The 27,068-nt window shown below is 41.3% G+C and overlaps 2 protein-coding genes across 2 annotated transcripts in view; one reads left to right on the forward strand and one right to left on the reverse strand.

Moving 5' to 3' along the window:
- Nucleotides 1-14,718, reverse strand: part of cd99 (CD99 molecule) — a 30,223-nt gene extending 15,505 nt beyond the window's left edge. Inside the window, exons 1-6 of the mRNA XM_072657218.1 lie at nt 14,461-14,718; nt 2,115-2,138; nt 1,842-1,874; nt 829-855; nt 700-732; nt 492-548 (exon numbers count right to left, since the gene is read on the reverse strand). Coding sequence (XP_072513319.1) covers nt 492-548; nt 700-732; nt 829-855; nt 1,842-1,874; nt 2,115-2,138; nt 14,461-14,518 — 232 coding nt within the window. The 5' untranslated portion in view covers nt 14,519-14,718. The remainder of the gene's footprint in view (nt 1-491; nt 549-699; nt 733-828; nt 856-1,841; nt 1,875-2,114; nt 2,139-14,460) is intronic.
- A 2,769-nt stretch (nt 14,719-17,487) lies between these two features.
- dhrsx (dehydrogenase/reductase (SDR family) X-linked) overlaps nt 17,488-27,068 on the forward strand; it is a 72,229-nt gene continuing 62,648 nt past the window's right edge. Inside the window, exon 1 of the mRNA XM_072657307.1 lies at nt 17,488-18,003. The gene's annotated coding sequence lies outside the window, so the exon portion shown is untranslated. The remainder of the gene's footprint in view (nt 18,004-27,068) is intronic.

Genomic DNA, 27,068 nt, shown 5'->3' on the forward strand with positions numbered 1-27,068 from the left:
ATCACATTTGCATGATTAACCGGATCTACTCGTTTCCTGTGTGTGGCATTAGTCTCACCATATCTGTGCAAGCTATTAAACTAATTTTTACCATTAACCCTTTAAACATTTAAGGCCTGTATGTGGCCCATATTTCTATTCATCACTATAAAGCCACATAATCTATATTTATATATTTTTAATAGCATTTACTGAATCTTTTATAGTAGATACTGAATCATTTATGGACAAGCGTTCAGGAGGTTAATAAAGATAACAGAGACTGTATTGTTTTTATGGCCCCAAGGTAGTGGTTCTCAAATGAGCCCCCAGGGGCCTCCAAATGTTCTCTATTTGTGCTCCAACCCATATGGTCTCCATTTTTGCTCCAACCTACCTACTAAAACCTAACTAAAAGTTAGAGCAAACACTGTGCACCAGCCCTAAAGAACTAAACAACACCAAGAAATACTTTGTCTTTGAGAGACTTGAGGACACTAGGAGACTCTTACCGGTGCCTCCAGTTTTAGATGGGTCCCCCGCAGGCTTCTTTGGCTCTGGTGGTGTGTCTAAGAGGTGACAATTGCAAAACATGGACACGTCACTGAGTGAAATGGCCTTCTAGGAAAGCAATTTTTAAGTCTAAAACGAAGAGAAATCCTCTGCTACTACAGTCTGTGTACTTTCAGTATAATAGAGCTTTGAAAACAAAGACGATACCTGGACCAAGGGCCTCAGAAAGATCAAGGGTATCTGGGAAAAATCAAACAGAGACAGAAATCACACAGTGGTAAGCAGTCTGAATGAATGACATTGGGTATTCATGTACATTAATACATGTGGCCTCACCATCTCCACCAGTTTTGGGAGGTGTTTCTGCAGAGCAAAAAAATACCACACACACTTATTACTCACATGACAATACAGAAATTAATATAAAGCATGAATTATACCATTACATTATACCAGTTACCATGACCTATGCAAGCAGCAATAACCACAAACCAAGTTTGGGCACTCCGGGACATAATTCATTTGTTAATTTAAGAGAAGAACTATTAAACCATCAATAAAATATATTAATTTTGCAAATGTTTAATTATTTCACAATTTATTTAATAAATAATTCACAATTAATTTTCATTCAGTAAATGCTTTCAGGCTTGTATTCCTCACTTCTATAACTGAAATAACTCAACCGCACTGATTTCCATGTACTTTCTGAATTAATAATCCTACAATAAGAGGATACAATAATAAAAGGTCCACAATAAGAACTTTACTCAAAAACAGAAAAGCATAAATTAGTCATGGTGAAATGTGCAAGTCTCCAGTTGTAAGCAGCTGAGAATTGCTAATTGATGCCCTTAAAGCTTTAAACTTTCTCTGTCTGAAAGGTCATTAAGAAATGGAAGTTAAGGGAATTGTGGAAGTCAATGAAAGACCTGGAAGAACAAAAATATTTCAAAAGAGAACTGCTTATTCGCTGGCAAGAATAGCAAACTAAATCCCCAAATGACAGACACTTAACAGACAGAGCTTAACTTGGAGAACGATCACAATACAGGCAGACAAATCATTTGATATTGTCCAAATTATACAATCATTAAAAGGTGTAACACTATGTAGCCTACATATTAATTTACCCACAATTACATTCAAATTCAAGTAAACTGAATTTCAAAATTTGGTTACTTTGCAAGCATTTTCTTGCTGGTTATTGCTGCTTACAAAAGGAATGAGCTAATAAAAAAAGAAAAACAGTTTCTGAGTAGTAATTTTATTCACATAAGCAATAGAATATATAACAAAAATGAATGAATGAAATGTAATGCACATTATATACAAAAAACAAACTGTACTTGGTGGAGCTGGAGCTGGAGTTGGGACAGGGTCTGTAAAGTAATATGGCAAAATTAACAAAATAAAATTAAAAATAATAATAATAATACACAAGTGAAAAGAGCAGCCTGACATAGCATAAATGGTACATATGGGCCAAGAGAACTGTCCATTATACATTCTCAAATAAACAATTTCTGCAGTTTCAAAGTGATTTACTATAGCAAACTGCATAAAGTACACTAGAAGCTATGTGCAATCTTAAGGTAACAACAAGAGCTGTTCTTACTTACCTAGGGCATCAAAAAGGTCAAAATCTGCAAGAGAAGAGACAGAATATTAGCAAAACCAGCCGTCTTTAACCGCTTTCCAAAATGACTGTTTTCATTCAGGTCATTTATCCAATAATAAAGAACATTTAAAAGCTTCTGGAAGCCCTCACAGAAGTCATGGTGGCAGTGGACTTAAAATAGTAGGTCCAAGAGCTTTCATACTTCTCAGGCTATATAAGAGTTAACACTTTTTGGATTTTAGGAATCCGTTGGAGATAGATAGAGCCACTCTGTAACGCATATTATTTCACAACAGCATGGCTCCAACATCGGAGAGAGTGAGTTTTGCTTCTGGGACTGCCAGATGTGCCAATTCATGATAAAAAAAAAAAAGATTCTCCTAGATTTAGCATAATTATGAATCATGAATAATCATCACTGTAGTCCACATTCATTACCACTGCCACTATGGCATTATTTAAAGCAAAAAGTTACAAATAATGAATAAATCATGACCATTTAAGTGTTTTTACTTACACTCTTCACAAATGTGTTCTTTTTGCCTGAAGAACATTTCAGTAGACGATTCTTTAAAGAAATGCGTGTGTGTGAAGAGTGAGGAATCTTTTCCAAGCCTATACGCAGTACATTGACAGACCTATTCTGAGAGACTTTAACTTTATCAGGAGTTACAGGATGTGCATGTTGATGCTGGCCATTGTAAAATGTATGAGCACACAGAATCTGAGCTTTCTGTGAGCTACCGTGTGCTCAATCACTATGTGAAAGAAGCTCTGTGCTGCCCTTATTGTTAGATGCACTATGATTTGGTCCAGGCGAGAATGTGAGCTCTTTCAGAGAATTGTTTAGATTGGCAAGCTCTTATTATTGATATGATTAATTGGAACACGATAAAACAAAACTAGTATTCTTTAAATTATTTGTGTTTTCTTCTAATTTTCATTATTTATATCTTAAAACAATAATCCATGAGAAATCCTGCTATTAACCCTCAAACCCAACATCTCACCCTTATAAAATAGGTTTCTAAGTTGTTCTTGGAAAATGTTTAATAGAAACAGAACAATTACATTACATTACATTACATTACATAGAGTTTCTTCAATATTGAAAGATTTCATTCCAGCATAAAGGTAAAAGGTTCTGTATCCATTAAAGCATTTTTCTAGAACTAGACATCCATATCAAGGACCACTTAAAAACCTTGATTTTTAAGACCAATTAGATTAGATAGTGTTAAGGAGTAAAAGACCTCAACATAAGGTAAAAGTTCTATACTAATAAACATTCTTCCAAGAACTGTACATCCAAGTCAAGAACCATTGAGGAACTTTTAATTTGAAGACTAAAAGACATTAGGTCTTATAGGATTAACTAGGAATAGCAGATTGAACAGCAGAAACAGACTTTTTGCAGGGTTAAAAATGTAAAAAAAAAAAAGTGACTTCAATGTAAAATAAAAATTCCATTAAAGGTTATTTTGAGAATCATACTTTCAGGCCAAGAAGCATTTAATATAAAATCTTTACAAAATAAATAAATAAATACATTATTTAATTCATTAATAAAAAAATAAGAATATAAGAAGTAGTAATGTGAATTCACAGTGTACTTGACTGCCTATGATCAACTGGAGTAGGTCTCAAGCTTCCAAACAGCCCAGTGGAATCGGCTAAAAACAAACTGCGTCATTGTTTTCTTGCAGGGCCATAAAACAGAGGTTCAAGAAACCAAAACCAGATGAGTGGAACGTTTCAGTCCAGTTTAAAATGTTTCTGTTGTCGTAAAGGAGGGGGGAGAACCATCCTAAAGGAAGATGCAAAAAACGCTAATCTGAAAATGTCATGGCATGGCAATAACAAACAGATCGAAGCTAAAGAGCACCAGATCCCACATCATGGAAAAATAAGTAAAAATGCACATATTATAACTATACTAACTATACTAATTATATAAACTGCAAATAAGGATTAGTTGCGCAATGCCATAGAAGAACCACTAGAACATAAACGTTCCAGGAGGAACACTTACACTGGTGTAAAAGCTTTACAGTATGTAGACTGTTCTTTAAACCTTATTGATGGTCTATCATTGAAACTGGTCCTCAGAGACTCCCAGACGGTCCAGTCTACATTTTTGATTGTACCATCACTTTGTTAGGTTAGGTTGGAACAAATACCTGGACCATCTGGGATCACTAAGGAAGGGTTTGAGAACCACTGCTTTAAAAGAACCTATAACAGGATCCACAGTTCTTACAAGTCACACAAGTTGCTTTCTAGAGCGTACTAAATGGATCCCCTGCTAGACAGCATTCAGGACTGTCAGCATTTTTTGCAGGAGTGTGGCTTCAATTTCTTTAGTGATCACCAGAACTTGTCAGGTCACGCCTACCCCATTACAGCGTAGCACGTCTGCGTGATCATGATGCCTCACAGGCAGTTCGTGCCATTTTACACAAACCTGGGACTAACGTCTCACTTTTTAATTCGAACTGAAATCACATAAGGCGGCTTAAACAGGAATCTAGGTGTTCCACCTAATCCGGAGTGTGTATTCACCAAAACACACTCTACATACAAACAGCACACCCTTAATACTTCATATACCATTCAAATACATGCTCCACCGTGGAGCTCACTCCTATACTGAAGCAGAAAGTCGCCATCTTGTTAGCTTTCATTCACTGAACGAAGACGAGCGTTTCCACAATGAGAAAAACAGCAAAAGCTGCCTCAGATCTGCATTATGAAACCAGCTGCAGACACTTCCCCCATTGTCAGACCAGAGTGTTGCTCAGGAGTGCGACTGTAAGTGCGAGTCACATATGAAACCAACATGACTACCATGGCAGCGCACATCCTGTATGATAGGTTGCCAGGACAATGTTGTGTTGTGCTGTGTTTGTGGTCCGCTCGTCCCCCAGGGGGTGACTAAACGTTGAGTCACAACTGAAACTGGAGAATGGTCTTTTTAACTGGGTGTGGCTCTATCCCCGGCCTACTCTTCTTCAAAAGAATATCCCAGTGTGTTAAGGCCTAATCTCTAACCTGCCGTTTGGGTAAAAGGCCGTGGCTGCCAGACAGAGGAGGAGGAGGAGGAGGAGGAGGGAAAGGAGTTATGTCGTTGATATTTTGATGTAGTTTGTTACACAGAGAGCTTCATTTCCTCAACATTCTGACTTACTCTCTCATCATTGTGTTGAAGGTTTTCCTGCTGCTACAGTTAACGTATAATTTGCACACTTAATCTCTGTAGACTGCCTGTTTGTCTCATACTTCTTGCTGGGCCCTGAGCCAGTCTGTTCACTGTTGTGTGCTGATTGTACTGCAGTTGTATTAGAAATTCGGTTTATTCACAGGCAGACAGCAAAATCATACATGGGCACAGCTTAGTTGATCTACGGTGTGAATAAGGTATATTTTGGGAATGCTTTATCTTCTCCAAGAAGAAAGGAAGAGGAAAGAAGCAGGATGAGGTTGGTGAGGTGAAGGGATTACAAAAGGTAGAGGAGCAAGCCAATACCCAAAACGGTGTGAGGAGACCGGGGGAGGGGCCAATGGGAGAAGGTAATTTCAACATAAAGGGTGCGAGGAGAGATGATAACGGGACGGGGGTCATTTCAATACCCACAAATGGTGAGAGAAGACAGGGTAAACACACAGGGGGAGTGAGACAGTAATTACATTAACAAGAATGGTAATGTAAAGGTACATTGCTACTACACTGCCTCTTTCGATTCTCTGTAATTACATCTACTCGTACGAAAAAGCTGGCATGGTACTGTACTGTCTGTAGTCGGTGTCTTTCTGATTTAAATAGTGTAGGTCTGTAAACACAGTCTGTGTGTTTATGCTGCACTGACATCCTGGAGGTACATCGCTTTGGTCCACAGTATACTTGTATAAGGTTTCTCTGAAATTCTCCCGTAGTACGTTTACATAAAGTTATGAAATGTCAATAAAAAGTCACCATACATACATAACACACATACTCACTAAATAATTTACAGTACATAATCAGCATCACAATATTTTGACAAGCAGACAAAAATGCACTAGTAGTGCCATATTCTAAAAATTACTATAAAAGAGATACTAAACTGAATCCAGTTAAACTGAATTTTATATAATTTTATGCACTGATATCCAGAATTTGCTCACTATTCAATAACAATCTGCCATATTGAATCACTTGAAATGTGCTTGCAAATGGGATATAATTTTACCCAGAGAGCTGATATTCTCTGATCCAGGTCGCATCCTGACATACTGATATTTAAATAACCTGTATTAGACTGTGGTCATTTCCAATTTGTGTTATATAGGCACATAATTAAAAAACCCAGTTTTTTCTGTAGGGGGTTCAGAACATGTACACAGGTCTCTTTTCTAAGTTTGGGCAGAATGAACAGGGTTCTTGTTCTTTTGCCAAGTACAGGAAAACTACTGTCAACACACAACAGAACTCACAAGGCTAACTGGTAGCACTGTGAAGACCAGCACTGACTAAGCTTCTAAACAGAAGATCATTATTATTCGGGAAACACAAATGTAATGTTTGGAAATACAGGATGTTGTAGTATTTGTGGTGTACAACTGGAACACAGTTCATAAAGCCCTGATCACAGAGTGATTGGTATAACTGATGCAATCTTTTAAGGTACTGTCTTCTCTATGAGTGCAATAGTCACTCCAATTATCAACACAATGCTGGCATGTGTCGATAGTGGCGTTTATGGTCCGAATTTCCGTACTTCGTAAACTCTAACAGTAGACGAAATGCAGTCAGCAAAAAGGAGCCGAGTGATGAAGGCTAAAATGCTACATAAATGCAGTGATGCCACAACCATCCAATGCTGGGGTCCAAAAGAGCACAATTGGCCTCACACTCTCTCAGGGAAGGGGAGATAGCCCTCCCTCTCCCATCATCAGCAAGTGGGATGCTGGCCAGTGTGGTTTAGTGTCTGTTAGCTGATAGAACAGCTAGCCAGTAAAGTGAGTGGTGGCTGGCTAAAGGATACCCATAAAGGAAGTGCATGCTACTTTATACCCTCCCAGCAGTGGTACTATTGTAAGACAGGGGGAGGATCAGCTAATAGAAGAGCTGGCTAGCTGGCTAAATAGAAGAGGTGATGCTTTATGAGCTTTTCTTTGCAGAAAGAAAAACAAACAAACAAAGTGCTGTTTATTAATTGGTGCCATCCAACATTTACTGTACACAGAATATACTGTATATTTAATATATTCTGTATGTAATGAAATCAAACTATTTTTAAACAGTCGAGCACAGCGGCAGTAACTCTCGACCTCACGGGGTTAACAGAAATCATTTGAGAATTACATTAACTCGCTCAAACCGTCCAAACGCAATGTGGATCACTGGGCCCAAGCACAGCAGGCACGATTAGCATAAATTAGAGCCACATGAATGAGCCAAAGCCGTCATTTTCCATAAATCGCGTGTGTAAACCCAGCAAATCAGGTTTTACAGAGCAACAGCACGGAGACACCATGTGCCCATCTGGTGATCAGTGTAGAAGTTTTCCCTTCATGCTGATTTAGGACCAAGGCCTTCTACTGAAATTCAGACCTACGTTATTCATCATAGAGAACTGCAGAACTGTTGCAAATAACACAATTGCAGAACTGATCCCAGATCAGTGCATGATTACACCGTTTTTTTTTTTAAGGGCAGGAAGCCACCTAATACTCATTTCTAAAGGACAGCTACCCAGTTTTACAGGTGTATCTATGGCAGGGAAACCTGCCCAAGTGACAGTCTGTGGGCCTGTGGTATCTGTCTGAACACTACAGATATAGGAGTTAGCCACGAGTTTGAAAAACCTTATGCAGCAGACGACAGCATGCCTGCGGTTTGCTGGGCAGCACGGTACAGTCACGGCATCACAGGAAGTGGAAAGACTGCTAGTCACGAGAACGCAAACACAGAACAGTGTGTGCAGAAGATGCCTTTTTCAGAACTTCACTACTGAGGTTTTGTGGCCATAACGATGACGTGACGTGGTTGGAGTTTGTGCGGTGCAACGTTGCCTGCATTAAAAGATGTACCATCTTGTAGGTCTTTCGCCCTCAGCACTGCTGGAGGCCCATTCTGCAGTAATGTGCGAGCTGTAAACACAACAGGACTGATCAAGTGTAAGGTGCCACAGAGTGCATTTACTCAGTATTTCATCAAGATGTTATTTAAAGTATGTATGTGACTTTGGTCATGGTGAAAAATACCCAGACGTGGTTTTACACTCTCACTTTACAGCCCTATTATTTGGCTCTAGAATGAAACAAGCCATTTCCCTTTTATGGTGGGTTCATGAATGATTTAACAAGCTCTGCTCTGATTGGCTGGTTTACAGCGAGGCACTGGGATGGCTCACACAGAATCGACATGTCTAGCCACAATGTTAGCAATTGTAACTGTTTGTGACTGTTTTTAGCATTTGTAATAAAAACTGTTGTCATTTTTGTGCCAAAATATGATTTCTACCAGCACAAGTCTTAACGGATAGTGCCGTTACCCAGTCAGCGCGACGTGTGGTCTGGTGGTGATGTGAATATGCACCCAGGTTACTTATGCACATTCTGAAAATGGCTATCTTGGAAAATTACCTACAAAAGTAACAAAAGCACCATGTTCTCAGGAAGTGACCACTGCATCTTGAACTAGGGCTAGAACCCTGATGTATGCAGGTTTTGGGGGCATAAACAGAAGTGAGGCAAGACGGTTACAGAACAGTTTTGAGTTTTCAAACCTCTTTTGCTTATTTGAGATTTTGAGGTTCATGGTATGTCTCTTCATTTTGTTCTGTAGGTCACATTTATCCCTCATTTGCCTTGTATTCTACATTTTCTGTCTTATGAACCAAAAACAGCTTTAAATTATTTCTTCACAAACCCCTTTAGATACTGATAGTTTATTGCTGTCCAAAACAAAAAGGCATCTCCTTTTTATGATTAAAAAAAAAATGTTCTTAGACTTGAAACAGCAGTGGAACTAATATATATACACATACACACACACATACCCTATCATATAAAATACATTTATTTAAAGTCCCAAGATTTTTCCACCAACCCAGAAGACTCAATTGGTTCTTAAACTTGTCATGGCTCTATATGACACCATTGCTTTTACCAAAGCACCCCTGAGAACCCCATTTTGTTTCAATAACATTGGACATTTCTGGACAGTACTAATATGTAAACAAAGCCTGTTCTGACTGGAGCTTTTTAACTGGGCCTTACTCTAAAGCAGTCCAGGCTGAAACACCATTTCTACCTTAAAAGAATGGACGTGAACTGCTGTGGGCTGAATAGGTGGATATATAAAGGATCTAAATAAAAGTTAAGGTACTGGCCCTTTAAACATTTTATTTGATATTCCGAGTTGCTGAGAACGACCCCCGAAGTTAAGCTGAGGTTTAAGAATATCATCTTACGCTGCGTCTTAATAAGCCTCGAATGCAACGTGACTCAGTCTAACTCTAAAATGGGTGTATTCGCATACCGATCCTCTTAGTAATAAGCATTCTGTAATATGCAGAAACAGGTTTATTATATGAGCTGTAATGTTGGGGTGGGCAACATAATCATGTGTTACCACTGTAGTGACAGTGATAGTCTGTCTCTATACACGAGTATGTTGAGGGAGCCTCCATTCAGGAACACTAGATAACTGTATGTATTGTTGAAGAACTACATTTAGGACCAATCAGAGACTCTGTAAACAGCAACCGGTGCACAGTGAACTCCATAAAAACACTAAGGGTCAGTTTCTCAGCATAGATTATGCTTAGACTAAAAAGATTTTTTTTTAGTGGTGAACCATTAACTTGTTACAGACTAAGCTTAATACTTGTCTGGCTGACCAACTCTTCATGTCCAAAGCTCTGTAGGAACCTGCTCCTCCAACATTTCTTCTGAAATCAAGGGTTGTAATAGAGAGTTTGTCCCCCCCCCTGCTGTAACACTGTCTACCTCTCTGGGAAGGCTTTATACCCAATGTTGGGACACTCATTGCAAAGATTTGCTTGCATTTGTTCACGAGAGCATTAGTAAAGCCAGGTACTGATGCTTGATGATTAGTTCTGGAAACTCTAGAGAACTCAAAGTTCCACTGCCCAACAGCCCAATGCTGGGGGCTATATAGGCCTGCCCCTCCAGAAAACACTTGGGATCAGTAGTGGCTCTTCTCTATTCTATGGGCAATGCTTTTCTACACAGAGAGCAGTGTTTGCGCAACTGGATGTCTGTGTAAGCAGCTGATTTTAATTTTTAAGAAGGGCTGCCTGCCTGCATACGTTTGGACATACAGTGCCTGTACTGACTGCAAGGTCATAAAAAAAAGAAAGGCAACCTGTCCAACCTTGTCCATTTCGGTCAAACACAACTATCTTTTAACTACCTTCACTTACTCACATTACCGTCCCAGCTCTTACACAGACACACATGTGATGTCTGCTATTGTGGACATAATGCAGCTGAAGCATTTCCCATGGCTAAAAATAGGACACAGTTAACACCACCCCTCCCCCCCAAACTTATATATATATATTTATATATTTGGAAAAGTATGAAAGCTCAGAAGTGGAAGTGTATGTAAGTAGGTCATGAGTGATATACTTAACCTAACAAGATGATCCTGTATACAAGCTTTCCATGAATGCTTTGGGTTTTTTTTTTTTTATCCAGAGCAAAGAAATGAGTTTAAGCACTAAGGCTATGAGGCCTGGGCTTAAAATATGTTATCACGCGGTGCCAACACTTTTCAGAGCAATTCGCCCCACTATGAATCAAGCATGGATGACTCATTCAGCGAGCATGTGAGGTTTAAATAGCGCTGGCCGGTAAATCGTCTACGCTGTTACACAACACGGACACTGGCACAGTACGATACTGCTATTCAGTGGTAGAGACATGTCCGAAACGTCCTTAATTCACAGAAGAACTACTTTTGTGATAGGGATATTTAGGTATATAAGGATAATCACTTAATATAAGAGTTCTTCACCAATTGAAAGATTCTTTAAAGGACGTGAAGGTTAAAAAACAAGTCATTTATTTACTGGGTGTAAAAAAATAACTTTGAAAAAACCTATGAAAATGAAAAACAGTAAGTGTTTTCTGAAAATGTGTTTTCTGGATGGTTACAATTTAAGATCCAGATCAAGATTTATCTTCAATGTCCATCTTGTCTTCAGGGTTTCTATGTTCAGCCATGTCATTCACTGGCTTCCCGTAGCTGCTGCCTGCATCAGTTTCAAAACCCTGACTCTGGCCTGCAAACCAAAGAATGGACCAGGCCCTCTGTACTTAATGGCAATGGTCAAAAGCTGATCTGTACCAGGAGCCCTTTGAGCTTCGAGTACGGCTCGGCTCGACCCACCATTCTTTAAGATCCACGTGTTATGGAAAATTATATTATAACCACATTATAATTTTATGTTGATTCATAATAGATTCATTTAAAATCCACTCATTCATTGTAATCATGCTTAGCCTGGTGATAGTGTGTGCTAACTATAATCATGTGTTGGCCTTGTAACTGCCAGTACGGCATATGTTAAATCGCTCTTCTCTTTCCATGAAACACTATTGTTTTTCCTTTTACCTCAGTCTGCACTGTGGTTTCGAACTGCTAACAGACTCAATAACACTTTGCTACTCAATGCATATTCTTGTCTGCCTTATCGATTCTTGACAGAATTCCACAACACACGGAAGGCAAGCAAAGACAGTTTCCTGTCCTGGAGGAATGAACTTCCTTACAGGAGTCACTTGCAGTCTTCAAACACAGACTGAAGACCAACCTCTTCCAAGAGTACTTACAGTAATGCATGTTGAGTATTGTGGTCTCCACACTGACTTTTTCCATTCTACTTAGGAGTATCTAAGCTCAGAGGTATCTTTATGATCCTGGCCTGTAGAAACTAGCTAAGATATTTTCTGAGTAAACAGTGAAGCACTTTTGTAAGTCGCTCTGGGTGTAAATGTAAAAGTCATCTCAATCATATCCAAGCAAACAGTAAGACATAACAAGAAAACAAGGCCTTCAGGGACTGCAGGCCACATACAACCTATTGAAGTCCACATCATGCACCAAAAAGAAGCTCAGGAACGTTACAGGACCCTCTGAATTATGAGGTTGTTGACAAGCTGGAATACAAACCTGCCAACACTGTTGCATGCATTAAAAGTTCGCCAACCTTGCTAAGGTACCTAGTACTAGTTATGAGGTTTTAGCAGTAGTAGCACGGTCAGACTTGCTGGTGTTATATTTTAGTCCTGACATTCATTAGTAGCGGTACTACTACTAGACTCAATGAGCTGTTAGCAAGGAGAGCATTAGCTTGCCATTAGCATGAATGTAGCAATATATGCATTTAGACTACATTCAAGTGTTAAAAGTGGACAATTATTCCATGTGTTACCATATGTTTGAGGTGTACTCTATGAGTGCCAATATCCAACAATAACGGCACTCAGAATGCATTGTTAAATATCAGGAAGTCGTAAAAAAAGCAACAGCCAATAAACACTGCCAGCTGCAAAGTCCTGGCCTCGATGGACAGCCCGTTTCCGTGTTTGAAGCACCGTGCTGATGTTCCACCACAGCAAAAACATGGCGAGAAACTAATCCAATAGATGAAGGACAGAAAGCAGTATGGGTATCAAAACCTAATAAATAGGGACTGTCAGAACTGCGGTCACTGCACTAACACACTCGAGGTCATGCTACATCGTGGATATTGGAACAAGCCCGGCTGGGGTCACAGGGACAAGGCCGAAGGTCTTGCCAACATCTCACAGTATAGCATGGCCTCTCGTGTATTATTAAGTAAATGCATACAAATCTAAACAGATCAGCTTTGTAATGTTTCTGCTGAGCTGGAACAAAAAAAACCATTGTTATTTTTTCCTTATAGAAATAACTGCAGAGTTCCTAATATGGCTAATTACAAAATGAACTTTAGGTTTGTAGCTCAAGAAAACACAACACCGGCAACAACATAAGGCTTATAAGACACTCCTTTAGCATAGCTTAGCTTACCTCAGCTAAGCTACAGAGTCTCTAAAGCCCGGATGGGATTCCTGACAGTTTTGTGCTTTTTCTGCTAATTTTTACTCGTCTGTTAATTACCAGGTTGGATTCTGGCCCATGTTGCCCACACCTGCCCTAAAGCATAAAGATTATTATATTGAGGCCCTCAATTTAATAAATCGTTTCCTAGATTTACTAGGGTGTTACTAACTCCCCTCCATTTACTAAGTCATTCCCTCCATTTACAAATCTGTCCCCTCCATTTAATAAAGCATTTCCTCCATTTACTAATCTGTCCCCTCCATTTACTAATCTGTCCCCTCCATTTACTAATCTGTCCCCTCCATTTACTAAGTCATTCCCTCCATTTATGAATCTGTCCCCTCCATTTATGAATCTGTCCCCTCCATTTAATAAAGCATTTCCTCCATTTACGAATCTGTCCCCTCCATTTACTGAATCTGTCCCCTCCATTTACTGAATCTGTCCCCTCCATTTACTGAATCTGTCCCCTCCATTTACTGAATCTGTCCCCTCCATTTAATAAAGCATTTCCTCCATTTACGAATCTGTCCCCTCCATTTACTGAATCTGTCCCCTCAATTTAATAAAGCATTTCCTCCATTTACTAATCTGTCCCCTCCATTCATGAATCTGTCCCCTCCATTCATGAATCTGTCCCCTCCATTCATGAATCTGTCCCCTCCATTCATGAATCTGTCCCCTCCATTCATGAATCTGTCCCCTCCAATTACTAAAGCTTCACCTCCATTTAATAAGTCGTTTCCTCAGTTTAACTAAGGCGTCCCTACTAAACTGAGAGAACAATATATTAAACTAAGGGTCAGTTTTAAGTCTGTAAATATGACTTTTCTGTCTATTTCGATCCTGTAGGGACTTCTTAAGTAGCAGCACTATAAGTAGCAGCACTATAACCTTCCATATCTTTAAATACAGAGACATGCTGGGACACTACTGTAATATTTGACTGTGCTCTTCTGGACGAGGCCCAGCAGCAGGGCTGCGGCTGTGCTGGGTGTAATAACAGCGCAGTCTGTTTAGGTAAAAGATGTGAAGGTGTGGCCGCTGAAGCTGGAGAGTCATTTTACTCAAATAACTGCGTGATTTCACCAGGTTTTAATCTCCAAGTGAAGTTAACTACCTTCTACTTCACGTTTGCTTGGTTTTGAGCTGAAGTCCAAGCTGGAGTAGCCCAGCAGCTGCACTACACCGCTAGAGCCGCTCGCCAGAGCCCTCCACACACACAAGCAGAGGAAACATCTCCTACCTTGAGCCCTCGACACCGCCAGACCCGCCAGCACGAGAATCCACAGGTATGAAGTCATCCTGCTGTTCGTAACTAAACGCGCACGCTGGAGGATCCTCTCTGTCTGAACTGCATCCAGAACTCGCTCAGAGCTCGTAGAGAAGTTCTCAGAAGTAAAGCTCAGCAGAGTCGCAGGGTGTGTCCCAGCCTGAGCCTGAGCCTGAGCCTGAACAGTCCCCCTGTTTGAGCCTGCGGGGAGGGCCAGGCCTGCCCTGCTCGGGGCGTGTCGAGTGAAAGTGTGCTTAGTCTGCAGCGTGTTTGCTTTGCTCGGGTCTGCTCAGGTCCTCCTTTTAACTCGTGCTATTTAAAGACGTATGACCTCCTGTATCCTCCTCTGCTACATCTCAGTACTGATATTATTAGTATTAGTAGTATTGATGCTGTTACCAACATTACCAACATTACCAACAACAGTTTGCCCACAGTTTTGGGCTTTTCCTGCTCAAGCACACCTGATTTCACTCACCTGCTCATTAACTGCCAGGTTCAGAGTTGTCCCCTGTTAGAGCAGGGGGATGAGTAAACCCTGCTGGATTCTGGACCCTCTTGCCCACAACTGCCCTAAAGCATCAATGTAGAAAAACAATTGAGACGTTTAAACATTTCCTTTATTTAATAAATCAGTTTAGCAATCTGTTCCCCTCAACTGAATCATCTGTCCCCTCAACTGAATCATCTGTTCCCCTCAACTGAATCATCTGTTCCCCTCAACTGAATCATCTGTCCCCTCAACTGAATCATCTGTCCCCTCAAATGAATAATCTGTCCCCTCAAATGAATAATCTGTCCTCTCAACTGAATCATCTGTCCCCTCAACTGAATCATCTGTCCCCTCAAATGAATAATCTGTCCCCTCAACTGAATCATCTGTCCCCTCAAATGAATAATCTGTCCCCTCAAATGAATAATCTGTCCTCTCAACTGAATCATCTGTCCCCTCAACTGAATCATCTGTCCCCTCTACTGAATCATCTGTCCCTTCTACTGAATCATCTGTTCCCCCAACTGAATCATCTGTCCCCTCAACTGAATAATCTGTCCCCTCAATTGAATAATCTGTCCCCTCTACTGAATAATCTGTCCCCTCAACTGAATCACCTGTCCCCTCTACTGAATCATCTGTCCCCTCAACTGAATCATCTGTCCCCTCAAATGAATCATCTGTCCCCTCAACTGAAAAATCTGTCCCCTCAACTGAATCATCTGTCCCCTCAACTAAAAAATAAGTCCCCTCAACTGAATAATCTGTCCCCTCAAATGAATAATCTGTCCCCTCAACTGAATAATCTGTCCCCTCAAATTGATCATCTGTCCCCTCAACTGAAATATCTGTCCCCTCAAATGAATAATATGTCCCCTTAAATGAATAATCTGTCCCCTCAACTGAATAATCTGTCCCCTCAACTGAATATTATGTCCCCTTAAATTAATAATCTGTCCCCTCAACTGAATAAATTGTTTCCTCAATTTAATAATCTGTCCTCTTAAATGAATAATCTGTCCCCTCAACTGAATAATCTGTCCCCTCAACTGAATGAGCTGTCCCCTCAAATGAATCATCTGTCCCCTCAACTGAATAATCTGTCCCCTCAACTGAATGAGCTGTCCCCTCAAATGAATCATCTGTCCCCTCAACTGAATAAATTGTTTCCTCAATTTAATAATCTGTCCCCTTAAATGAATAATCTGTCCCCTCAACTGAATAATCTGTCCCCTCAACTGAATGAGCTGTCCCCTCAAATGAATCATCTGTCCCCTCAACTGAATAATATGTCCCCTTAAATGAATAATCTGTCCCCTCAAATGAATAATCTGTCCCCTCAAATGAATAATGTGTCCCATCAAATTAATAATTTGTTTCCTTCTTTTTTAAATGTTGTAGTATTATTGATGTTGTTGTTCGTGGCAATAAAGATGGCACACTTTTGTTATTAGTAATATTATTTATAGCGGTACTACTGCTGTTGCATAATTATTGTTTTTTATTATTATTATTATTATTATTATTATTATTATTGTAGGGTGAAATCAGGTGAAAGGCTAGCTGGAATATTGGGTGCAAGGAAGGAATACCCCCTGAAAAGGGTGCCAGGTATTATTGTTGGTGTTAGGGGACCAAGCATGGAAGATGACACACTCTTGTTATAAGTATTATTATTTACAGTAGTGAAAGTAGTATTGGTGCATTGTTCCTATGATTACTATTTTTTAGTATTGTTATTTATATTGTTATCATCACTATAATTGCTGTTGATATGAACATTATTATTATTACATATTGTTATTATTATTATTATTATTATTATGCTTATTAGTGTTGTTGTTATTGTTATTATTTGCAGCAGTATTGTCAAATAATTTCTTCAGAATATATATATATATATATATATATATATATATATATATATATATATATATGCAGCTGTGAAGAACATTACTTGATGTAAAGGTTCTTTACCAATTAAAAGGTTCTTCACACACTCACATTGTTTACTTTACTGTTAAGAGTGTATTGTACCACAATGTATTAGTGTTCCCCTGGATTCTGTTATTATTATTATTATTATTATTATTATTATCGTGCACATGTAATATGTTCCAGACCAGCCATTCCTGGAGCATGCTACCCTCCAGACTGCACTCGGGTTACAGGTATAATAACTCTGCAGGTGTTTGGGTGTAGCTTTGATGTTGCCTAGTCAGGAATGCGTGCAACCTTGTACCACAATACCCACGATCATCACACCTGCACTGTAAAACCTGCACGTGGGTGGTCTTATTTGCCTCCAGATTTGCCCCAGTTGCCCCAAGTTGTGCCCTCGCGCCCCCTGCACTGTGTCATCCTGCCCTCTAGTGTTTGCAGCGCGCCATCGCAGCGCGCGGGAGCTTTTGCGCTTTCAGTGCAGCACCGCGGTGCGCCAAAGCCACTGACGGTCAGTCAGTCAGCCTCTCTCTCTCTTACTCTCTCACTCACTCACTCACTCACACACTCACACACTCGCACACACAACAACACACATACACACACAAAACACACACTCCCCTGCATGCACCGGCTTTTCTCCTATCAGTTCAGTGTGTCTTTAAGCTCGGACGCAGCCTCCGTGGGCTGCCCACTGGACCATCGGACCACTGGACCCACTGGACCGCCGGTGTGTTGTACAGCTCGCGCTGCAGCAGAAGAACAAAAGAAGGAAAGAAAAAGAAAGAAAGTTTTGATGTGATTTCCCTTCTCCTCCACTTCCTCACGCGGATGCCTCGCCGGTTCGCCCCGCGCGCCGTTCGGGTCACGATGGTCAGCGTGTGTCCGCGCGCCGCGATCGCCGTGTGACATGCAGTCGCTGATTTCCCCCGTGACCAAGGCGGTCCTGGTCGCGCTCTTCATCTTCGCCATCTTACTCATCCTCTACGTGATCCTGTGGTACATATGCAGGGACGTGGACTGCGACCATGGCATCTGAGCGCGTGCACGCTGAGCGGACCGGTGGCCGAAGGGTGACCCTGGTGAGTGTCAAGGCGAGACCAGAGGGTTGTGGGGCTGGAGGTGGGTTGGTGGGTAAGGATTGGGGGGGGGGGGGGGGTCTTCATGTGAATATGAGGGGCATCTATAGCAGCCTAACAGAAAAGCGCCCGTCCTGATGTTCCCCTGGTTGTTCAGTCAGGTATGACTCATGTGTGTATAGGGCTTCAGCACCTGCTCAGAGCTTCTACCACATGTTGCTGCGGCTGGATGTCAATGAGCTCCTGATTCAGCTGACCGGGGTCAGCATAAAGCAGTGCACGGGGATGCAACAGCGCGCGCTGCCCTCCTGCACCGTTATTAAGGCAGCATGCATCAGAAGTTCACCCGCGCTTTTGCGCACACACGCTATGAAGGTCTCTCTAAACACCTCCAGCGCAGTTGCGTTACTCCGCAAGTTCCCCGCGTCCCTAGAGGTGTTCTCCTCAGGAGCAGGAGCTGGTGTTGGTGTTGGTGTTGATGGAGGGTTTACGGTGAATTCGGTGCTGTTGGAGTTAAGCATTGCTGCCTGATGTTTGATTATTCAACGTGGTGTTAATAATAGTCAGTAGTGTTTTATCCAGCACTGTGAGTGTTCAATAAACAGAGCCAGTGTTCATCCGACCATTCATTCAATGTTAATTTGGTACTATAAGGTCAAATTCCAGTGTTTTAGGTGTGAATTCAACACTACAGGTGTTTGTTCAATCCTAACTATGTTTATTCAACATTAACACTACAGGTGTTTAACCACCCCCGTTTCTGTATGCAACCCTCACTGTGTTTTTTCAACACCGCAGTTGTTTGTTCAAACCTAACCTGTTTTACTAATGTAGGTGTTTTATTCAATCCTGAGAAGATTCATTCAACACTGTGGGTGCTTATTCAACCCTCATTGTGTTTATTCAACACCTCAGTTGTTTGTTCAAACCTAACCTGTTTTACTAATGTAGGTGTTTTATTCAAACCTGACAAGATTAATTCAACACTGTGGGTGCTTATTCAACCCTCGCTGTGTTTATTCAACACCTCAGTTGTTTGTTCAAAACTAACCTGTTTTACTAATGTAGGTGTTTTATTCAACCCTGACCAGATTCATTCAACACTGTGGGTGATTATTCAACCCTTACTGTGTTAATTCAATAGACAGTGTTCATTTAATTGACAGTTGTTTTACAACCCTGTGGTGTTTATTTAATCATTGTGATGTTCATTCAACACTGCAGATGTTTGTTCACCACTGCATGCGTTTGTCCAACCTGTGTTGGTGTTGATTCAACACGGACGTTGCTTATTTAAAAGGTGTTTATTTAACACTGACTGCATTCATTCAACACTTTGTGTGCTAATTCAACCCTGAAGGTGATTATTGAACACCGACTGTGGTTATTCAACACTGACACCATTCATTCAAGTCTGCTGGTGTTTACTCAACACTGATGGTGTTCATTCAACCTCAACCCTGCAGGTGCTTATTCAAACCTGACAGTTTCTCCAACTTTGCAGGCATTTGTTCAAAACTGACAGTGTTGATTTCATATCGATCATTCAACCCTGCAGGCGCATTTTCAAACATGAGAGTTTATCCAACACTGCAGGTGTTTGACATTAGCCACGTTTATTCAACACTGCCAGTACTTATTCAAACCTTGTGGTTATTATTAAACACTGCAGTTGTTTGTTTGTTCACCACTAACAGCATGTATTCAATGCGGGTGGTGTTCATTCAATCCTGACAGTGTTCATTCGGTACTGCAGGGGGTTGTTCAATCCTGACTGTCTTCATTCAATGCTGGTGGTGTTCAACCATCCTGACAGTGTTCATTCAGTACTGCAGGGGGTTGTTCAATCCTGACTGTCTTCATTCAATGCTGGTGGTGTTCAACCATCCTGACAGTGTTCATTCAGTACTGCAGGGGGTTGTTCAATCCTGACTGTCTTCATTCAATGCTGGTGGTGTTCAACCATCCTGACAGTGTTCATTCAGTACTGCAGGGGGTTGTTCAATCCTGACTGTCTTCATTCAATGCTGGTGGTGTTCAACCATCCTGACAGTGTTCATTCAATACTGCAGGGGTTGTTCAATCCTGACAGTGTTTATTCAACACTGCAGTGTGTTGTTCAATTCTGACAGTGTTTTTTAATTCAACACTGCAGGTATTTGTTCAATGCTGCTGATATTTATTCAATGCTTTTCAGTGAACTAGACATTAGTCCAACACTTTGAGGGTGTTTGTGACTGGATGTGTTTAATGAGCACAGTGAAGGGCGAATCCCTCACAAGGTTAGATTGAGCACTGGGGGGTTTGCAGCACGAGGCACTGGAACTTTGTAGGAACCTGTAGCTCCGCACTGTTTCCCCTTTGTAGTGTCGTTCGCGATAATCCTCGTGCGTTTCTGCTTCCTGACTTCCTCTGAAGACTGCAGGAGTGCTCTCTGTGCAGACAGCGGAGGCAGGCCGGGGTATGTTTTGTTGGTGTCTTTGTTTTATTTATTTATTTGATGTATTTATTATGATTTTTGCTCCTCGCTGGTTTACCGATCTCGCCGGCAGCTCTGTGTGACTCACCGGTTAAACGCTGCTGCTCGAGACGTGCCGCGCATTCCAAAAAAACGCGCGCGCACTCGCGCTCGCTCGCGCTGCGTCCGCGCCAACGCATCGTAGTATATAGCCCACCGTGCGGTGCGGTGCGGTGTGAAGGACGAATAGAGGGCAGGGGTAGAAAGAAGACCCCCCCCCCTCCCTCCACACACGCACGTGCACGCGCCACACACACGTTTGCACGCGCATTTCTTGTTTTCTTTATTTATTTTGGATGGAATAAAACGGAGCCTGGCTTTGTGCTGTTTTTTTGTGTTAGTGGGATTCAGAGAGAGAGGGGGGGGGGGGGGGGGCTGGATGGAGCTGCAAAGTCGTTGGTTGGCCTCAAGTGGCCCCCAGTTGTGGATGAATTCAGTCACCGCTGCTCTCAATGCATCCTGACAGGGAGCCTGTAGATGTAAACCAAGTTTGATAACACAACAGCTGTTTTGCCATCCAGCAACATGCAATTGTAGGAGTGTGTGTTTGTTGTGTGTGAGTGCGCTTGTTTTTGTATGCGTTCAGGACAAACATGTCTTGACTTGAGGAAATAATTATTTTCTCCAAAAGCTGCGTTTCATTTTACACTGAAGGTACACAGCCATTTCTCTTTGGTTAGCAAGGTTAATCTTAGGTTATGATGGCTAATAGCAACATTAGCCCCATATGCTCCACGCCTCCATTTATTACACCCTCAGGATTGCTATTCAGTAAATATTTAGAAAGCAATGGGCCGCGCTGTTTCTTAGTTATACCAGTAGGGGGGGGGGGCAGGAACCACTGACAGTTCTGCAGCACTTAAGAGGTTAAAAAAAGACCCTAGAATGTCAAGCATTTTTCCTTATCATAGCTGATAAATGAGAGTTCGGTCTAGTCAGTGACGAACCGTGAACCTCAAACACCTCCAGCAGAAAATCCAGCAGAACCAAAACAGAGCTGGAAAAAGAGCCAATCTCAAAACCCTAAACTGTTCTGTAACAGTCGACTCATTATATTTACAGCCCTTTATTTCTGTAAACCCAGCACACTAACCGTGACAGCGTCTTCAGTACAATCACTTCTAGACTGTGGAAGCAAGCTAGGCTAGAAGCTAACACTAACTGAACCAAACAGGAGCTAAACACATATCGGAAAGGGAAATCTTATTTTAACCAGTAAGACTGGAGAAAGTGGAACCCAGGGAAGTTAGTGGGTGAAAGGTAGGCTAAAAGCTTGCTTACAGCACATTGCACTGAGAGGACACAATGAGAGGACAGCAGTGCTATCTGGTAAGACTCAGGAATAATTACTGTGTTAAACCTATGATACAGTATGTGGGTTTTTTTGGGCTGCTGCTGGTGTTGTAAACCAGCCAATAAAAGAGCTTAGAGGTTGTTGTTTTTTTTTTTTTTGTTTTGTTTTTACAAACCCTCTGTATAACACAATACTGCGTGTTTTATTCTGAGGCAAAATAACAGGGTTGTAAATAAGCTTGTAACACCATTTTCATCCCAAGCAAAGTCACATACTTTCTATTTATACATCAAAGAACTACTTAAAATACTAATATTAACCCTAAAATGCATTCTTTGGCAACTTTAAAAAAACAGTAAGTAAGATACATTGGATAATGTAGCGTCTGCATCGTGAGCCTATCCCTATGCCTTTAAACCAAGTGCCCTTAAGGTTCCTTGCCCTGTTTGTCTGCACAGTGTTGAAAGTGTACATCATGCAGGGCTTTGGTTGCCCTGTGATATTGGGCTCATTTAGCTAATTCTGATGTCACATGAAAACATTAGAAACGTCTAATGTTAAGGAAAGACAGAGGGCAGCGGCGTATGTTGGAGAAGTGTGCTGGGTGGAGGGTCTTCTACGCATGTGGGTCAGTTCAGCAGCGTGATCTGTTTGGACTGACGTCTGACAAAGGCCACATTAAAACGATAATCGGATATGGACAGTAAATCGGATTTGGGCCACTTTTACCTGCAGTGTGAATGCAGCCATAGTCAAAACTCTTCTGCCCTCCACAGCTGAAAAAGGTTGGCATCCAAAAGCCATAAACTGCATGATGTTGTCTGTGGCGGCATTATCGTAGCTTTAGAGTAGCTGCTCTTCAAATGTTGGGTACACACCACTGCTACCTCTGTTGTTTTCTTGCTAGCTGTTTCATATTCTTTACATAGATCACTGGAACGATGACTTCTCAAATGTCTAATTAGATCAGTGCTATTGAAAGCCTTTCCCCCCTCAGCTGCACATTTGTTGCACACTGCAATTCTGTTGTTGTCTCTGCTGAAACTGCGTTTTCACTCTGCACCATCAAAGCTTGACTTTGTGCTTTATAGTGTGTATGGAACTGAAAAAAGGCCATCAAGTTATCAGTTATGATTCAAGATTTCCAGAAAAAAAGTAAATAAATAAATAAATAAATTATTTCCATGACAGCGATGATATAGATACCTACATGGCACTGCCAACTCTCACGCATTGGTCATGAGACTCACATAAGTAGCCTTAATCTCACGTCACACTTGCCATTTCTCACGCATTTGTAAAGACCCCTCAGACTCTGCTTGAATCCTACTACAGCTGCCGATAGATTTCACTGACTGACAGCTTTAGTAAAGGGTTTGCATTCCGGCACATTCAGAGATGGACAAACTCCGTGAATTACGTATAAATAATACGTATGTCATCTCCATAGAAAGCATAACTAATAGAACAGGGCTCTCTGGAGTAGCCGCTAAAGATGCTAAGGTTATCATGACCAATGTCAAGCATCGAGAATGTCAACCCACCTAGCACTGGGCTGTAGAGCATTCTCTGGAGTAGTCGAGCATTTACTACCTTTGGGATCAATACCTGGCCTCATTAATACTTTTGTGGCAGAATGCAATCAAGTCCTCACAACAATGTTCCAACATATAGTGCAGAGCTCCTAGAAAGGGGACAAACTAGAGTTTTTATGGACAAACTTTATACATATATATATATATATATTATGCACACAAATGCGACATAGTATGCACATGACCCCAACGTCCTGACATTGCAGGAAAACCTGTATGTGTGTCTGTGTGTGTTTGTATGTCTGGCAGGCAGGCAGTTCTGAGAAGCAAGCTCGAGAGCCATGACTAAGGTCAGTCTCAAACGACACGCACTCATGGCCAAGGAATGCTGGCCCAGACCAAGTGAAATAAAGACTACCTAAAAATGTTAATGGAGACCACCAATGTAGTGCCAGTGTCTGTCAGATTCTGCAGCTTTCACATTCAGCAACTGTGAATCAGGCAGGCCATGCTGTTCACCTGTTCTACAGTCAGTAATATCTACTGCACAGATGCAGCACACTATGAATCATGAAGCGTGGGTGATGTTGGATAGCTAGGACATTTTGTATCGTCCAAGAATCAATTTAGAATTACCTTACTTTACCATAGTGTGTTTTTAACATGCTCTCATCGACCTGTTTCATCTCTTTTGGGCGAATACCGGATACAACTGGGCTGTCTCGTTACTGCATTAGCTCAAATGTAGATTGTTAGATGACTCTTTCAAGTGAGGGACTGAGTTAATGTAAATGTAGACATTGTTAGCAGTAGAATTTGTTAAAGTGAGTGCGGTCTGACGAAGTCCCGTTTTTTTAATGCTAATAAAATGTTGGACGACTTTGTTTAAAAGCTTCAATAGTAAAGGCTCATTCATAGTCCCTTTATGTATTAATTAATATGTCTATTTACGTCCACATTGTCCACATACTTTATATATATATATATTTGCATGGGCGTAAAGCAGCATGTCCACTAGAGGGCAGAAAAAGAGGGCAGTTCTTAGTCAAATGTTTGCGACAACAACAAACATGGTCATGGTGGAGGAAGGCCTGATAATAAACTGTAAACGCTATAACGGCTGTTAACGTCTGTAAACGGTGTAAAAATCCCCATACGTAAAACGATTCTCCATACCTGTAGCTGCTGCCCGCATCAGATTCAAAACCCTGACGCTGGCCTACAAAGCCAAGAACGGACCAGCCCCTCCATACTTGATGGCAATGATCAATAGCCTATCCGCACCAAGAGCCCTTCAAGCTTCAAGTACGGCTCGGCTCGACCCGCCATCCCTCAAAATCCACGGAAGACAAGTGTCCAGCCTTTTTTCTGTGCTGACACAGTGGTGGAACGAGCTTCCCCTGGGTGTCCGAACGGCCGAGTCACTCGCTGTCTTCAAATGCAGACTGAAGACCCTCCTCTTCAGAGAATACTTGGGCGAATAGCAGAGTACTATGGTCTCCTTATTGACTTGTGTTTAGTAGTGTCTAAAGCTTAGAGGTATCTTTGAATTATTGGTCTATTCAAACTAGCTGAGGTTTTTCTTGGGTAAATAGCAAAGCACTTTTGTAATGTAATGTAAATGCTCCATCCGTACCCATATCCGTATTTAATGATGAGCATTATAAACGTGTTTAAATACCAATAATATATCAAAACAACAACGATCTGCTCTGTTCATTGACATTTGTGGAGCTTACTACCCCATCTGGTGTATGTGGCTGCTGCTGTATGTTGCTAGCTTGCTAGTTAGCAAACCATGGTCTCCACAGTTAGCAACAACACAGAGAAAATACACCACAGTTCTTACTCCAGACCTGACTTATTTAAACACAGTCTGCTTTACAAAGTGTGTTTTGCTTTGAGTGTGTAGGTGAGGCAAAGCTGATGATACGCTAAACCCAGCACTGAAATAGGGGGTAAATCGATCCATTCTCTATCTAAACTGTGTTCTTTCACAGCTGCCGCTGCTGCGAGGTTGACAGTTCTTATAGAACATTGTGAAATCCCATGCAACCAAATGAATTACCCTCTTTGCGCTGTTCAAATGGCTGTGTTGAGTCACGGTCGGCTGTGGGAGAGTTGGTGCCAGTGACCAGTGACTGAGTAACACTTTTTTATCACCCCCAACATATTATTTAATTTAGTATAGCGGCAAAGCAAGAGATATTTATTATCTCTTCTTGGGAGAATTACATCAGACGTCACTGTGGCAGCTATGTGCTTCTGGTCTCCAAAATAAAGCAATGTCCTTCTCTGGAGACCTGAGAGCAATCTCAAAAGGAAAAGAAATCCTTTTTATGTAACCCTACTTGAACATGAGGGAATCTCACACACCTGCTCATGCTCCTTGTGTACTATAGGATTTGAATTCCAGCACCATAGCCTAGGTCTGATGCTCTGTTCCCTAAAGGGGCTACTCATGGAGTTGTTTTGCATTTCACACAGTAGAAGTCAGCTGAATTCAATATTATTTATGTGATGTTTTTAACAATAGAAGTTGCCTAAAGCAGGAGCAAATTACTACAGTTCCAGAGCCGTAACGAGCATTGCTGAAGGAGGCAGTATAGCAAACTCCCCCTAAGAGAAGAGAGCAACCAAGACAAAAAGAGTAGACAGAAGAAACACTGAGAGAACCTAAAGACTGAAAATGTCTCCCCCCCCCCCCCCCCGAATGTTTTTGTGGTTGGAGCATGTGTAGGTCAGCTGAGTGAATATATGAGTGACAAATACGTGCACCTTTACCTTTACCTGTATATAGAGGGTTATCATAACAAGCCCTCATATCTTTACAATGGTAAAGACACAGAAAAAGTGTTATTCATTTTAATGGACAACAACATAGGCACTTTTGGCCCATTTCTATTGGTCCATTTGTAACCAAATGCTCATACAATAAAAAGATCAGTTCCTCATTGTTTTAAAAACAGCCAAAAGCTTTGTAAGGCAGAATATTCAGGACCATGAATCGATGCACTCTGCTTGCTCCCACCGGTTGTGCGAACGCACTGTGCCTATTGGGCCATATTAGAGATAATTACTTAATCAGCATTTCATTGATTAGGTTAAGAGAGCAGATCATTGGAGGTGGAGCTGTTTGCACGCTCTGGGAGACATAGTGTAAAGACTTTACCTAATGTCCAGCTAACGCTAATGAGGAAAATGTGCTGACGCAGCTTAGTTTATGTCCTGCTTTGATTTTTGACTTCAATCCCGGCTCTTCTCCATTGTTACGTTATTGAGTAATTGAGAGGAACACTCAAGGCCAGTGTTTGTGGAGTGCCCTCAGTTGTCAAAGCTCAATGTCATCTCTCTGAATGTTCCTATTTAGGTTCAAACAGTACATTGTCCTCAGTCAAGTACTCATGCGCTGTGTAGAAATCCCTCAAACGCTGTGGGTGTAATTCAGAGCCTGGAAAAAAGCCTTTTCTCTGACCATCCTGATTCTGAGATCTGAACTGTTAGGTATTTATCTACGGTGCCCTGTGATGGAAATTGTGGTTCATTGTAGCTCAGCATATAAATGCAAATTTACAGTGTATATTAACACCACTATTTCCTTATATAACCCATCTGTAGCTCATTCACAAGCTCAACAAGTGAGGCTATGCAGAAATCTGCAATTGTAGGCCTCATGCTCTTCTGCCCCCTGGACACTGGACAGTGATTAAGGTAGACTTGA

This window comes from Salminus brasiliensis, chromosome 15, assembly GCF_030463535.1.
Source record: "Salminus brasiliensis chromosome 15, fSalBra1.hap2, whole genome shotgun sequence".
In the NCBI taxonomy this organism is placed as follows: domain Eukaryota; kingdom Metazoa; phylum Chordata; class Actinopteri; order Characiformes; family Bryconidae; genus Salminus; species Salminus brasiliensis.